Source organism: Delphinus delphis, chromosome 1 (genome assembly GCF_949987515.2).
Source record: "Delphinus delphis chromosome 1, mDelDel1.2, whole genome shotgun sequence".
NCBI classification, from domain to species: Eukaryota; Metazoa; Chordata; class Mammalia; order Artiodactyla; family Delphinidae; genus Delphinus; species Delphinus delphis.
The window spans coordinates 162795330-162811023 of record NC_082683.1 but is presented as its reverse complement, the minus strand read 5'-3'; the positions used below and the strand labels follow the sequence as shown (position 1 = coordinate 162811023).

Genomic DNA, 15694 nt, shown 5'->3' with positions numbered 1-15694 from the left:
AACGCATAATTTCAGACGCAGTAATGTTTTTGAACATGCGGCTTATGATTCCTTTAAAAATGCAAATGTTCCTGAGAGTTTTCTAAATTAATCCATGATTACACACAACAGCTTTTAAAAAAACAGATATCTCAACTGGCAAAGCAGTGCTCTGTTAGACACCACTAAAAAACTCCAGGTAAATCTATGGATGTCAAATTCAGCAAATCAATTGTTTTAGGTAAAAATAGTACTAGTTAGACACTCAGGCTAATGCCTATTAGGAGATTTAACACAGCAACAATTACTTAATTATTCATTCTGTTTATTGGATTGAAAGGGAATACAAACGATTGGTTAAGTGCTATGCACTGACATGGAAAAGGTGTATTAAAAAAAAAAATCCCAGGAAAGCAAATCAAAGTTAATGTAGATTCAATTGAACAAAAATTTAAAGACATTTAATATACTACACATTTATAAAATAAAAGTTAACAAAGGGTGTTTTGTAAATAATTAGTAGAACAAGTGAAAATAAATATATCAGAGACCTGAAGTTTCTTATGCTTTAATGAAATAATAAAGCAAAAAAATTTAAACTACTAAATATAATCTGAGAGGCAGTTAAAAAAAAAAACCCCAATATTTAAGAACACAATCCTTTGAAACATTTAATCAGTCCATAGCAAATAGTTATTATATATCAAAAGCTCTAAGTTTTAACTAGTTCCACCACAATGCCATGTAAATCTTGACAATTTAGAAATCTTGAGATCAACACTTAAGTTCTTTTCTTGATCTCTACAGCTTGGTTTGTAAGTACATACATGCTTTTGTGGATCTATTCCCCTCGCCACACACACACATTTTCAAGGAGCCAATAACATTTTTTTCCATCTGTGCCTAAAAATGTTCCGATTCAGTTTTTAGCACATTGACCCTGATGATGAAAATGTTTTAAGTTAAAGATGGGGACACAATTTCAGTCTTATAAAAATATACCAGTATTAACCAAACCTTCAATTCAGAGAGGGCACTTCACATGTGCACGAGACTTTTAGTGAAACTGACAAGAACCCAGGACAGCTGTTTCCAGGACTTTTTATGAATTAAGTAATCTCTTTCACACAGACACACAACACACACACGCACACATTTTTATTCTCTTAGTTTCATTAAATCCAGGCTATCTGGATTAAGTAGATAAGGGACGGGTTTTTATAGTTTTTGTTTTTGCAACTATAGGGCAGCTACTATAACAATAGCTTAACAACACTGAAAATTTTCGATTAAGTTCACCCTGTTTTTAGAAAGTGTCTTAAGTATAAATGCAGATTCACCTCTTCTTTTAAAGTTAGCGGTTTAAATTAAATCCGATATGGTTTTTGAAATGGAAGTAGTATTTTGGAGAACAACCCCGAAAGAGAAGTTGCTAAAATCTAAATGAGAAATTAAAACGAAATAAAGATATTTATACACTTCAGAGATGGGACAAAAAGGATATTAAGAAAAATGTCTTCTTTCCTCCCCATTCAAAAGTAGCCATTCTTCTGCTGTGAAAGAAACTGACATGGATATTTCCCTTTCAAGAGATGTACGTTATATTTACCACTGTGAGCAGAGGTGATAGGGTCAGTTCTTGTGTGCAGGAACCAACATCCTAAAAAAGAAAATTTCAAGATGGGGAGGGGTGGGGGAAAAAAGGGTTTTCTATTAATGTCATGAAATGCCACTCCAGAGGGAGAACACTCCTAATAATAAAAATTACCATACTACTACTAGTGTGATTTCAAATTAAGAAAATACTGATAAAAATTGATTTTTTTCCTTTCAATTACCAAGTTATTTTAATTACTTAAGTTTATTTTTAAAGTTAGGTAATCCCTTTCTGTTCTCCCACCCACTGAAATGGGCCAATGTGTAGGGGCATTTGCAAAAAAAATTTCCTCTGTTTAAACTACTTACCTGGTTAAATATAACATTTACCTGGCCAATAAGAGCAAAAGAAATGTAGCTAGCTAGAATGAACACTAATAACATACAAAAACCCAAACTGAAACTTTGTCATCCCTCCCAGCTAATTCCCCAACTCTAATTCACCACCCACACACCAGTCTTAAGAATCCCCAAATCCAACACTGTACTACTAATAACCAGTTATTTGGAGGAAAAAGACATTTAATTTCATACGTGCTCTAGCCCTTAATCAATGAATAGTAACAACAAAAAAACATTTTTAAGCACATGGAAATGAGCCTACTAACCTGATTTTTGGAGCCAAAATTCTCCACTCTATTTTGATCTATGTGCAAAAAGTATTGGTACTTTTCAGTTTATACATTTGTTAGTATCTTGCAGCTGGCTTGGTAGTATTCTCACTCTGTATATTCTCACCTCAAGCCTATATAGAGACTACAGCACTGTCAGAAGTTTTCAGTTAAGAGCTATGAGTTAGACCATCCTGCTATCAGGTTCTTTGTACCATAAAATCCTAGGTATCTTCACTTATTTTACCTTTCTAGCACAGTCGCTGCATGGCACATGCATGAAGTAGACGTTTACAGCAAATTGGCACAGTAAAGTACCAGTATATATAGGAAGCTGCCAGTTAAGACAGACTCGGAACACAAACTCACCTAGCTGCTATAGAAACCTTTGCATAGTTGTTACTCCGTTTTAATGGAGTTATGTTCTTGTAAAATGTGCCTCTCTTTTACTCCACTTTTTTAAAGTGTTTTTAACTGTACTTCAGAAGCACTCTGAAAACTCAGATCTAGGGGTGGCTGGGTGAAGTATAGTAGACTTGAGCGCCAAATTGCCCCTGAATGGGCACAAATCTCCGTGAATGTTACACATGTACCATAGCACACTGTAACCAAATTTGTAAACAGCTGTGGAGTTTCTATGCCCACATTTTGTTAGTGATGTTACCATAGAGATTGGGGTGTATTAATGGCTTCAGGGTATACATGAATCACTTAAAATATGAATGGATTTAACTGTACTGAGGTAAAGAGAAGTTGCCACTTAATTATATACAGTTACCAATGAAGATTTTATTCAAGCTTAAAGTAAAAAGTAATTTTAGTTACGAAAAATGAAGTACCAGATAAACTGTAACATAGTTATTTTAACTTAGAAGTATCAAAACAGGAATTCTTGATTCTCTAAGTGGTGGTCTCTGCAAAATGGAGCTTAAAGAAATCTTTTACATTACCAATTTGATAAAATAATCTGCTGACCACGATCTATCATTTTCTGGGAGAATCCGAGCTATTTTAAGGCCAATTGTGTTTTTCTTTCTTCTCCCCTTCCCTGACTTTACCCATTTCTCCCTGCTACCTTCCCCTACCCACCCATCCCCCGATGGAAGAACTCCTAACATCCAAGCCTTTCTCTTCTTTGTGGATCCTGAAGGAGTCTACTCATGGTAATAATATATTGTAGACTTGGCTGGGCCGAAAGGGAACAGTGTAAGACTTTTTCTTCACCAGAATCTTATTTTGGGGGTATTCCCACTCCTCTTCCCAACGTAACAGCTATGGTCACCATATTTATATCCTCTACTAAAGAGGGGAGGGAATTTCCAAGGAGACTAAGTATGTTGTACTCAGCTGTTACGGGGTTTAAAAGCACAACGTGAACATCAGGCTTTTGGCTTATTTTAAACGTGAAATTCTCAAAATTAAAAGTGCTTTTCCATGAAGGAAACCCTTCCTTAAACTAAAAGGGGAGGGGAGAGGGAGACTATCCACAGCACCAGTTTAGAATGAGGTTCAGTATGGCAATATCTGAAAATCTGAGAAGAAATATTCTTTAAATTTACGTATCCCTATATGTCAAAATATTAAGGGCAATTAGAGAAATGACTCCTAGGTTTTAAACCCAGTTTAAGTATGTCTGTAACCTGCTGAATTCTTCTAACAAGCTCAGTTATACTATGAATTTCCAAAGTGGTTATATCTGCTGACTTCTACTCTCTTGCTAGATCACACCAAAATGATTCCCCAAGTTGAGAACAACTTGGAACAAGCTTTGTTGAAAACCTGGACTGACTACTGATCTCTCATGTTGGTATAAATTTAAAATTCTCGTTATGAATCTTGAATTTCTTGACGATCAGGTACTGATGTTCCTTCAGGAATAAAACAAAAGGGGGAAAATCTTCAAAGCGCTACTCTGAACTTCCTGTGTGATGTCCTTCCAAGCACTGTTTCTGACCATGTCTCATGTGGTATTCCAGAAGAGCATCAGTTTATACTGCATATCTAAGTCATAGAGGAAACTCTTTTTAAGCTGGTTTAGATTCCAAATGTATACAAATGAAGTCACTTTAATCCTATAAATACTTCTTAATTTATTTTTAAAAAATTGTGCTGTTAACCCTTTTACGGGGCAACAAGCCATGTGAAAAGTACAAAACTTTTTGTCAAATGTAATATTGAGAGTGCTTTTGACATAGTTCACTGGTTTATCATCTGGATCAGTATATACTGCGCAACGGGCAAGGCTAGAATCCATGAACCAAGCTGCAAAGATCTCAAGCTAAATAAGGCGGAAAGATTTGGAGAAACAAAAGAAGGAAATTCTTTCCTATCCAATGTATACTCTTCAGACTAATGCACTCTTTCTATCAAGCCTTCTAAACTGTTAAATAAAGTTTTCCAAACAAGCATTTAAACTTCATTACACAGAAGAGCAACAAGAATGGATCCTGCCCGACAAAGGCAGGAGGGAAAAAATTATATATACTGAGTTCAATGGGTAAGCCTGAATGTAGCACAGTTCTTCACAACCCATGGGGGGATAATTCAACATGGTGTCCAACAACGTTCTAACGACGTGCTTCATCTCAACTGGTTACTATGAAGCAAGGTGTAAATGTTTGGCCCCAGTCGGGCTTCAGAAATGGTTCTTTTTTCATGACGAGCATGTCTGTCCAGCTATCAATCATGTTTGTTTGCACCAAATCCCAAGCCATTAAAATACGACTAATTTTAAGTTAAACAGAAGTCGTCTGCTCCAGATTCGCCATCAACTATCCATGCTACTGCATTCCTCTGAATGAAGACAAGATGAAATGTGTATTGGGGGAAAAGAGGAAGAAGAGGGGAGGGGGAGAAAAAAGTTACCAGTTAGAAAGTTTTAAAATCAGCATCATGCCATTACAAAATATCGTAACATTAGAAAACAATCACATCGAGGCAAATTCTTGATACTTTCATCATTATCGTTAGAACTGTGTCCACGTCACATCTTAGGCTATATATTACAGTCTAAACTCAGGATTATTTTGAAAATTGGAGAACCCAAGAGAATAATCATATTGGAATCTCATACTTTAAAAATGAACCTTGAAATACTTATGCAGAATAGAAAAATCTTCATGGTAGTTTACAATAGAAGAGAATAAAGAAGATCTGGCAGTCCAAGATAAACTGTGCATCATAACTATGTATTTAATTCTCCTTTCAGTGGCTCAGTTTGAAATTCTGCAATATCACCCTACACTTGTGTGTGTGTGTGGGAGGGGTAATGTGTCAACAGCTCTACCGATATAAATTCACACACTCTACAATGCACCCATTTAAAGTGGACAATTCAATAGGTGTTAGTATATTCACAGGATTGTACAACCATCATGACAATCAATTTTAGAATATTTTCATCACCATTAGCAGTCGTAAGCGAACCCTCACCCCCCCCATCCTAAGCAACGACTAGTCTACTTTCTCTATGGATTAGCCTCTTCCGGACCATTTCATGTAAATGTAATGTAAGAGCACCACCGTAGGTGCTCTTTTGTGTCTGGCTCCTTTCACTTAGCATATTGTTTTCAAAGTTCATCCATGCTGTAGCATGCATTAGTACTTGATCCTATTCTATTTAGTACTATTCTATTAGTACTTGATCCTATTCTATCTATAGTCCTCAAAAAAAAAAAAATGCAGTTTGGAACTTTACTGTTATAATAAAAGGTCAGCAATTCTCTTTTTTGAAATTGAGTTAAGTGAAATATTTTTACTTCAATGACTTATAGTATCTTAGGATATCATGATTTTTGAATGTCATTTCCTTAGCTTCTCATCTATATTTTTCCAAAACGTCTATTCCAAACAGGTATTAATTAGAAAAACAAGTTTTCAAGTGTGGGAAAAAGAACCCAGAAGATGCCTGCATAAAAGGCATTACCCAAATTTCTAGTTATACAGAAGCTGTTTTCCTATTTTAGGTATAAATGAAATTTTAGGGCTATACCTATGTTGCAAAGCACAACTGAAAATTGCTGAATTAGAACCAGTGCTTACAACTGGGCCAAGTTTGGCTCACCCACAATAATGAGTATCCACAATAGCTAAGTTACCAAATAGCAGTGTAACTTTTGTTTCACAGTAGAAGCATAAACACACCCTTAAAGGTATGTCTAAAATAAATCCACTTACAAGGTAAATCTGTTACTATATACCTAATGTTTTCCTACTTCTTCAAATCAAATGTTTATTTGAAGAAATAACTTCCAAAATGACTAATAAAATTAGAAAAGCACATATAATCTCAGTTATAGATCTCTAAAACATCTAAGAGAGTGGGGCTTGAAACCTAAAAAAGGACAACAACGAACAATAGGAGATCAACAAGATTTTTAGTTTTAGCTGATTTCAGAGGAATGTTAGAATGTCATGTAGTGATGTACAGATACAAAAAGGTCCTTGAAGGTTCTGAATAACTGAACAGTAATTCTCAAGCTTTTTGACCTGTGTGCTCTTCGTGCTTTTTACTCTCATCTTTGGCTGTACATCCTCACCGACCAGTGAGATCTGGTCAAGTCTTTTACAGTTTGAACCACAAAGACAAAAGCACAGAAAATACGCTTTTAAACCACACATGCTACCCTGACAACCCTCCTCCTCTAAGAATAACTTAACTGAACAAAAAAAATCTGTTTCTGTTTCTAGGTAAATTACTTCTTTCTAAGCAAACTAAATATTTTTGCTCTCGTTATCTCCTCTCTCTAGTACCAATATCTTGCTCAATTAAGCTATGTCCTTAACTGTTAAGCTTTTTGGCTTTGGGCTTTCTTCAAGTATCTGGAAGTAGTCGAAAAAACCTTTCAGACCTACATTTGAAGACCTGGCAGCTCTCAACAAGTTAACTAGTCTTGCCATGCTTCAGTTTTTACATCCACAGAAATGAGGATAAAAACACTTCTACTTCTCTTACAGGGCTATGAAGATGTTACGCAAGACAGTGTATATAAAGGGCCTAGCAGGCTGCCTGGCACATAGGTACATGATAAATTTTAGTTCCCTTCTTTTTCTCTATTGGTATTAACAGATATTTATTTTTAAGGGTAAAACCATAATCAAGATCATTCTAAAGTTCAAATTTCATATAGTTCAAATTTCATATACTAGCTAGTTTTCATGGGTATGAAAGTATAAAATACTTCTTGCTTGATGAAGCAAGATTTTCAATAAAATTTTGAAAGTGGCAATACTAACTGGATGTAAATGAGGTGGCACATTGCAGCTTATTCTCCCCAGTGTCACCGATAAAACAAACAAACAAAATACTGCTGTGTCTTAGATTAATTAAACTTCTGCGGAGATATAGTGTACAATCTCTAAATGAGGGAAAAAAATTGATTGTATCCTACACTTTTAATAAAGTACCGCTTAAAAATGCTACAACTTTATGATAAGCAGGGCAACGTTTCATCTGGAGAAAACACAGGGATACTGTATGATAGTTACCTTCAATATTCTGGTGGTCTATAAAAGGCGCTGGTCCCCATATTCTAACGGTGCCGTCATCTGAGGCGCTGGCCATCATAGATGGGATCTGTGGGTTCCAGCTCACACAGTTTACGGTGCGTGTGTGCCCTGTCAGCTCCGCGATTGGCAGTTCACTACGTTTGTGCCAGATGTAAACCTTGTGATCTGAATAAACAGTAATTCAGAGAAAAGTCAAGGAGTTGTTACATATTAACAAAACCAACTGATTTTAAATTTACTGCTCATTACACACAGAACGTATAACTTATTAGAACTTGAAAGGACAACAAAAACAATGTGAATAATTTAACAAACTACCTTTTGAAAAAAGCCATTTTAATAAAATACACATTTTTTTCCCTGTTACTGATGACTGACTAGCTTGCAAGTCACCACAAAATCTATCTGTAATATCCTGTAATACATAATATATAATCACAGTCAAGATCTTTGAATATAAACAAATCTAGGATAGAGACAGATTCTATGGAAATGAGAGGTGATAGAAAAGCAATGTATCCAAATTCAAATATAGCAATTACGATAGCTAAATACTGAGTGCTTATAATGTACTAAGTATATTATTATTATTATTTTTTAATTATTATTTTCTTTTGTGGTACGCGGGCCTCTTACTGTTGTGGCCTCTCCCGTTGCGGAGCGCAGGCTCTGGACGCACAGGCTCAGTGGCCATGGCTCACGGGCCCAGCTGCTCCACGGCATGTGGAATCTTCCTGGACCGGGGCACGAACCTGTGTCCCCTGCATCGGCAGGCGGACTCTCAACCACTGCGCCACCAGGGAAGCCCTTAAGTGTATTATTTAATCTTCACCATCATCATGAGGTGGGCACTATGCTTATCCCTTTTATGGATGGCGACTGAAGAAGCAATCTGCTCATGGTTAACAGCCAGTAAATGGTGAAACTGGGGTTGAAATCCAGGAGGCCCTGCTCAAGAGTTTACTTGTGAGGCTAGACAGCATAATAATATGACTTCGTAGTAGTCTATTTGTAATCTCATGAAGTGACCATAAAAAACAAAAACCCTGACAACTTTGTGATAAAATAATCTTCAAAAACAAACAAAGCAAAACAAAACAACGGACTAGTACAGAGTAGAAGTTCACAGTACGGGCTGTAGAGTCAGACTACCCAGTCCACACGCTCCCTGTATCACGGACCAGCCGTGTAACTTTGGGCACATTACCCACTCTTTGCAACTCCTCTGTAAACGGGGATCTGTACTTACCTCATCATGTTACGAGGATAAAGTAAGTCTGTACATGAAAAAGTGTTTTGCACAGAGTCTAGCACGTAGTAAACACCATGTACTACCACAAAGAGTTAACGAAATAGAAGTGATGGCTTTTCAGCAGAAGGCAGAATCCCAGGGTAAATCAGAAAAGTGTCCTATCTGAAGATCTGTCAATCAACTATGAGATCAATGTGGGAACTTTCAGTGGATGTGCTGCCAACTGAGGAAACTTCAGAGTGGTGAAAAGGTAATAAACTTGTGGTTAAAAAAAAAAACCATGCCCTGGTTTCAACTTACAAAGATAAAAAGTTGGAACTGTTTCTGAACATTTTTTTGAGTATGTGAAGCAAAAGCTAAAAGGCACTCACTGAAGTACTGAATTTATCTTTCCTAGAGGGTACTTATTCTTCAATCATTTCTGAAAATAATTTTCTTTCAATAAAATAAAATTAGCAAAAGGAAAAAAAAGCCCAGACTAGCTATGTTTCCCCTTGGACAGAGCAAGTCCACAAAGAAAGATTACAGGCTTGAAAAGTGTGAATGCAACTGAAATCTGCCTACATTTGGATTCGCAAACACATACCCGAGGAGGATATTTGCTGAACAGTCAGCAAAAATTAAGATTTGATGTAGTCAAGGTCAGAATGACAGGCTTTATGATCAAGCTCTGCTTACTGTACCAGTTTAGGGAATCCAGTGCCTATGCAGAGGTAAAACATAAGTTTTTCTATATATTTCCAGCACAATGAAAAGGCTGGAGTAATGGCGTAACTTTTAGGGGGAAAGGTTTCCTAATTGCTCTATTTTATACTGACATTCATATATTTGGGGATTTGGAAGGTTCTTGGAATATATTTCTGACAATAAATGACAAATGGATTACTGTGGTCATCTTGGGAGATAATATAGTTGCTATATCCACTTGGTGTTGAAAACACTTTTAGAACCATTCTAAACCACCTGAATCATGAGAATGCTAATCTCTTTCCATCATAGTTATGTTTCATTTTATCCCTAAGCAGAATATAATGTGTGGCTTAATTACATTATTCATCAGGCTTAATTCTAAAGTTAGTTTGGTCTTAAAAAAAAAAAAAAAAAGATTGGGGCTTCCCTGGTGGCGCAGTGGTTGAGAGTCCGCCTGCCGATGCAGGGGACGTGGGTTCGTGCCCCGGTCTGGGAAGATCCCACATGCCGCGGAGCGGCTGGGCCTGTGAGCCATGGCCGCTGAACCTGCGCATCCGGAGCCTGTGCTCCGCAACAGGAGAGGCCCGCGTACCGCAAAAAAAAAAAAAAGATTGGCATCACTAGGGATAATGGTAGCAACAAATATTTTTAAAGCACTTCTAGGCTACATATTATTTTTAGAAAGAGCTATAGGGGATTGTGAGGCATAATTAAGAGGCAAAAAAAACCCCCCAGGAGCAGGATTAAATAGAGCAAGGGGAAAGAGATCTTTGAGTAGGAAGAGCTAAAAAGCAGGTAAAAGGCTTATTAATATGTTTAGATCATATCAAATTAGAAGCCAATAGAGAACCTAGAAAAAAATAACATGATTAAACTAACAGATAAAAAAAGATTTTTTGATGGGAAAGAAGTGAACTCCCAATTGTTACCTAGTAAACCACTCTTCTCTTTTCTCAATCTTATCTGACTGATTTTTTTGGGGGGAAAAAAAAGAATAGATAAATTCACATGCTTCATGTTAAAATCTAAATCCCTAAATGTCTCTTTGTCTTAATCCTTAAATATCTTATACACAAAGGAAAAACTCATGTGTCATTTTGTGATCCTCTTAGCTACTGAGATCAGTTTTTTGTCAAGAAATGGGTAACAGAAACATCTTACACAGTAATTGAACATTACCAGGTGTTTACCAACATAATCCAGTTCCTTGGTCTACCTTGGAAAACGAGATTCAGTTTTTAAAAAAATGACTTAAATAATTTGCTGCTACAGTACTAGAACAGTATAGTGGGTACTCAAGAAAATGTGTTGAATGAAAATTTTCAATAATTTGCCATTATTTATGTTTCATCACCTTAAAACGTACACCAACTTTTAATACTGCCTCACTTACTTGTGCTTGCATATTTTAAACAATTTCTATTTTAAATCAGACTGACTAGTTTAGGCACATGCCTGCCTGAAATACCGATGTTATTAGACCAGAGAAGTTTATTCAAAAAGGTAGTAGACACAATTCTGTAATTTCAGCTTCTCTGAGACCATAAGAATCCTAAATTATTTTCTTTGGTCACTAAAGAAACACTGAAGATCTAACTATAGTCAATTTTGTCCAAGATCAGGTAAAACAATTAACCTTGATTTTTAAGATACTACCTACTAACATCTGAAAACCATCAGTCTCATGAAAAAATAGTGGGGCTTCCCTGGTGGCGCAGTGGTTAAGAATCCGCCTGCCGGGCTTCCCTGGTGGCGCAGTGGTTGAGAGTCCGCCTGCCAATGTAGGGGACGCGGGTTCGTGCCCTGGTCAGGGAGGATCCCACATGCCGCGGAGCGTCTGGGCCCGTGAGCCATGGCCGCTGAGCCTGCGCGTCCGGAGCCTGTGCTCCACAACGGGAGAGGCCACAACAGTGAGAGGCCCGCGTACCGCAAAAAAAAAAAAAAAAGAATCCACCTGCCAATGCAGGGGACACGGGTTCGAGCCCTGGTCCGGTAAGATCCCACATGCCACGGAGCAACTAAGCCCATGTGCCACAACTACTGAGCCCACACGCCTAGAGCCCATGCTCCTCAACAAGAGAAGCCAACACAACGAGAAGCCCACACCCCGCAATGAAGAGGAGTCCCCACTAGCTGCAACTACAGAAAGCCCGTGCGCAGCAACAAAGACCCAACGCCAAAAAATAAATAAATAAAATAAATCTATTAAAAAAAAGTCAACATACGAGAGAATGAAGATTTAACTAAATCTTGATTTCCCACATGCACTAAACACACATCCACATAAGCCAAAATAGGCACTATTAATTTGTGACAATAGGAGGACTCAAATCATTCCAAGAAAAGGAAATTAACAGTGCACTGGATAAACAGCTCATACAATTTTTGATTTAACATCTTGAATTTGTTTGGAGACATGACTATGTTCACAAGTTGAGAGAATTATAGAACTTTCAGTCCATCAATATATGTGAACCAACAGAGACACAATTTACCTTCACTGCCACTAGCGATGAAGTCTTCATTATGGCCTCCAAAACATGAATGAATTGTATAAAACCCTTGTGTAACACCTTGATACTTTCTTACTAAAACTCTGTCTTGCAAGTCCCATAAATGAACTCCCTGTAAGCAAAAGAGAATTCAGGTATTTATTCTAACTCAACTCAAAACAATTTTAAAAAGTTACCTGTGACTATCCCTTTGCCTGATGAACATTTTCATTTTCTATTTATGCGAAATGCCAACTGAAAAATTTCGAGTTGACTCTACAAACTTAAGGATCAAACACATTTGAAATTTAAGAATTCACAGAAATACTTGTTTATATATACTAAAAATCACAATAAACTTTAACTAAGCTAAATTTTTCTGAGAATTATGCTAATAAACTCACCTGAGTTGCTACATTTAACAAAGCTAATCGGCCGTTCTTTGAAATAGTAAAAGACATAATGGGATGATCTTCTTGTACTCTGTAACCAAAAAATAATTTGTCAAAAGAAACATACTAAGAATCAACACATTCAAATTATCAAAATACAAAATGTTCTAGCTTAAGTATCACAAATTTTGTCTGTATTCGCTATTATATACTATATTTCAATCAATAAAAAGATTCTGAGTTAATAACTACTAAGCACCACCTGACTATCCACCCAAATTACCAATCAAACCAAAACCAAAACCATAATAAAAACTTTTTCTGAAGAAGTAAGTTCCACTACACTTTTATTTTAACATAAATCAGATAACTGTTGTTTAATGGATACAAAATATAGTTACATGTTCCTATCTGTAAGGTCCTCGAAGTTATATCCCCGAATTCGCTGGTGTGTATCTGATGCCAAAACAGTCTTCCCGTCACTCAAGCACCAAAGGCATTGCACTCTCACCCCTTCCCAGGAGTCAAGAAGATTACCGTCTAAATCCTGAGGAGAAAATTACTATTAACTCCATTATTTAACAGCACTCAGAAAGCAAACAAAAACAAAAGAATCTCTTAGCATATCTTTTTGTAATGTTTGTCTTTTCCTGAGACTGATCTCAAACTAATTGTTCCATAAGTGTTTTTAATCATCAGAATTTGAATATAGGTCAAATTTCATTACAATACCTAAGGGGGAGGGGGAGAATCTTAGTAAATCTATCTTCCCTTCAATAACCTACCATGCACAGATAAGTACAATAAATACAAAGAAAGAAAGAATCCTTAAGTTTTAAGGTCTCACAACTTTTGGAAAAGAATTCAAACATTCCTTTAAAATTCACTATACTGGGACTTGTCCTGTAATATTCACAAGTTACGATATGGAAAACAATTACTAAAACATTAATTATAACTTTATAGAACTTAGGAATCTGTTATGACATTTTTTAAAAAGTCACCAAGTCTGTAACGTGCTGAGCAAAGCTCTTAGGATCATTATCTTATTGAACATTCAGAGCTCTGAGAGGCATTCCCATTCCCATTTTACAGATTAGGGAACTACCAAAGTCCTGTATCATGAAGGTTTAAACAATGTATGGGATGGCAAAGTCAGCAGAAACATATATGCGTCTTGAACACAGGGAATTAAGAACTAATGGCTTACATGCTAAAATGTACAGCATGGTGACTACAGTTAATAATACTGTATTGCATATGTGAAAGTTGCTAAAAGTAAATCTTAAAAATCCTCATCATAACAAAAAAAAATTCTTGTAACTATGTATGGTGATGGATGTTAACTAGACTTATTGTGGTAATCATTTTGTAATACATACAAATACTGAATCATTATGTTGTACACTTGAAAGTAATATGTTATATGTCAATTAGATCAATCAATCAATGCAGTAAAGTATTAGCCCATGGAGAGAAAGTCCAGAAATAAAATGCTAAATTAGTATATAACAATGGTATTGACCACTTGAAATAACTTTTTAAAAGAATTAGGGGCTTCCCTAGTGGCGCAGTGGTTGAGAATCTGCCTGCCTATGCAGGGGACACGGGTTCGAGCCCTGGTCTGGGAAGATCCTACATGCCGTGGAGCAACGAGGCCCGTGAGCCACAACTACTGAGCCTGTGCATCTGGAGCCTGTTCTCCGCGACAAGAGAGGCCGTGACAGTGAGAGGCCCGCGCACCGCGATGAAGTGGCCCCCACTCGCTGCAACTAGAGAAAGCCCTCGCACAGAAACGAAGACACAACACAGCCAAAAATAAAATAAATAAATAAATTTTAAAAAAAAAGAATTGGAAAATCATGGGTATATCAATAAAGAGTGTTGGGACAACTGGAAAAAAAACAAACAAAAAAAGAAAGAAATGGCTTACAACCATGCTGAGAGAATATGACACTAGGTTGCACGAGTCTAGCAGCCAGCTTAGTGAAATTGATAATTTGTAGTGGCTACATAAAAGTCTTTATGATAAATGACCTACATTGAATGATTTGATGGGATTTATTATCTTATTTTAGTTTTAAAAATCTAGACGGGCCTACTAGAACCACGCTAGGTAGTGATATGAGATGTGGAATCTAGCTACAGAGTGATGACACGGGATTTGTATCACAATCTACCTTGTCATAAGACTTTTTACCTATTAATTTTTATTATCCCAACACTCCAAGATTAACAGGGCAGGTAATGATTAGAAGATACCTCCAATCAAGACCGCAAAGTTTTCTGGTAACACTCATCATCACTTTTATTCCTCAAATATTTAAAGACAGTCTCCTCATGAAATTCAGCTTTTTTTTTTGGATACAAAAAATTCCAAAGGGCTAAAAAAACCCAAAGAAATTAAATACTAAACCTTTTTGTCCCTATACATTAGGAACTTATTTATAAGAACAAAATGTTTAGTAGGACAATTTTTTTTAATGTTTTACTAAATTCAAAGCCTATATTTTGTATAAGCACTTGAAATGGTTTAAAAAAAAAATCCACAGAAAGTTCTATTGGACAGTGCTTTTCTAGAAAGATGGCAAAGTAGGTCTTCATATAGTATATTTTATAAAAGATATCAAGTCAAATGAATTCTTTATTTTTACAAAACTAAGTTTGCTTTTAAATAAGCAAACATTTGAAAGAGGGCACTAAATACTCACACACTGATAGAACTGCCCACGCTGACCTCCAGTCACAAAGCGTTTCCCATCTGGATTCCAAGCCACACTTGTTAAACTGTCTTCATGAGACTGGCTCATTTTTGTCCTTAGCTCTCCCGTCTACAAAGAAATAAAACTGTGGATGAGATCTTCAAGATACTCTTCTAAAGGAAATGTACAAAGAAAAAAAAAAGATAGTAACTGGGATATCTGGTTAGTTTAATACTTCTAATTAGAGAAATAAACTGTTTAAATTGCCCTCATAGAAAGAGACTATAGCACTCAGAAGAGAAATTAAGGACTTGAAGGAAAACTCAGGAGTCAAACAAAGCCTGGCGTATGTGATCCAAAGAAGAGATGAGATAAACTCCAATAGAACTCTTGTCTTAAATCAATTACATTC

General features: G+C 36.4%; 2 protein-coding genes across 3 annotated transcripts in view; one reads left to right on the top strand and one right to left on the bottom strand.

Moving 5' to 3' along the window:
• CNIH4 (cornichon family member 4) overlaps positions 1-14399 on the top strand; it is a 39321-nt gene extending 24922 nt beyond the window's left edge. The window contains exon 5 of the mRNA XM_059997812.1: positions 14182-14399. Coding sequence (XP_059853795.1) covers positions 14182-14245 — 64 coding nt within the window. The 3' untranslated portion in view covers positions 14246-14399. The remainder of the gene's footprint in view (positions 1-14181) is intronic.
• The window catches only part of WDR26 (WD repeat domain 26), a 43429-nt gene continuing 27886 nt past the window's right edge, over positions 152-15694 (bottom strand). The window contains exons 9-14 of one of the 2 annotated variants that reach the window (XM_059997733.1): positions 15292-15411; positions 12982-13127; positions 12593-12671; positions 12192-12321; positions 7734-7919; positions 152-5039 (exon numbers count right to left, since the gene is read on the bottom strand). In XM_059997733.1, coding sequence (XP_059853716.1) covers positions 5014-5039; positions 7734-7919; positions 12192-12321; positions 12593-12671; positions 12982-13127; positions 15292-15411 — 687 coding nt within the window. In that variant the 3' untranslated portion in view covers positions 152-5013. The remainder of the gene's footprint in view (positions 5040-7733; positions 7920-12191; positions 12322-12592; positions 12672-12981; positions 13128-15291; positions 15412-15694) is intronic. The other variant, XM_059997739.1, reaches the window with a different exon arrangement.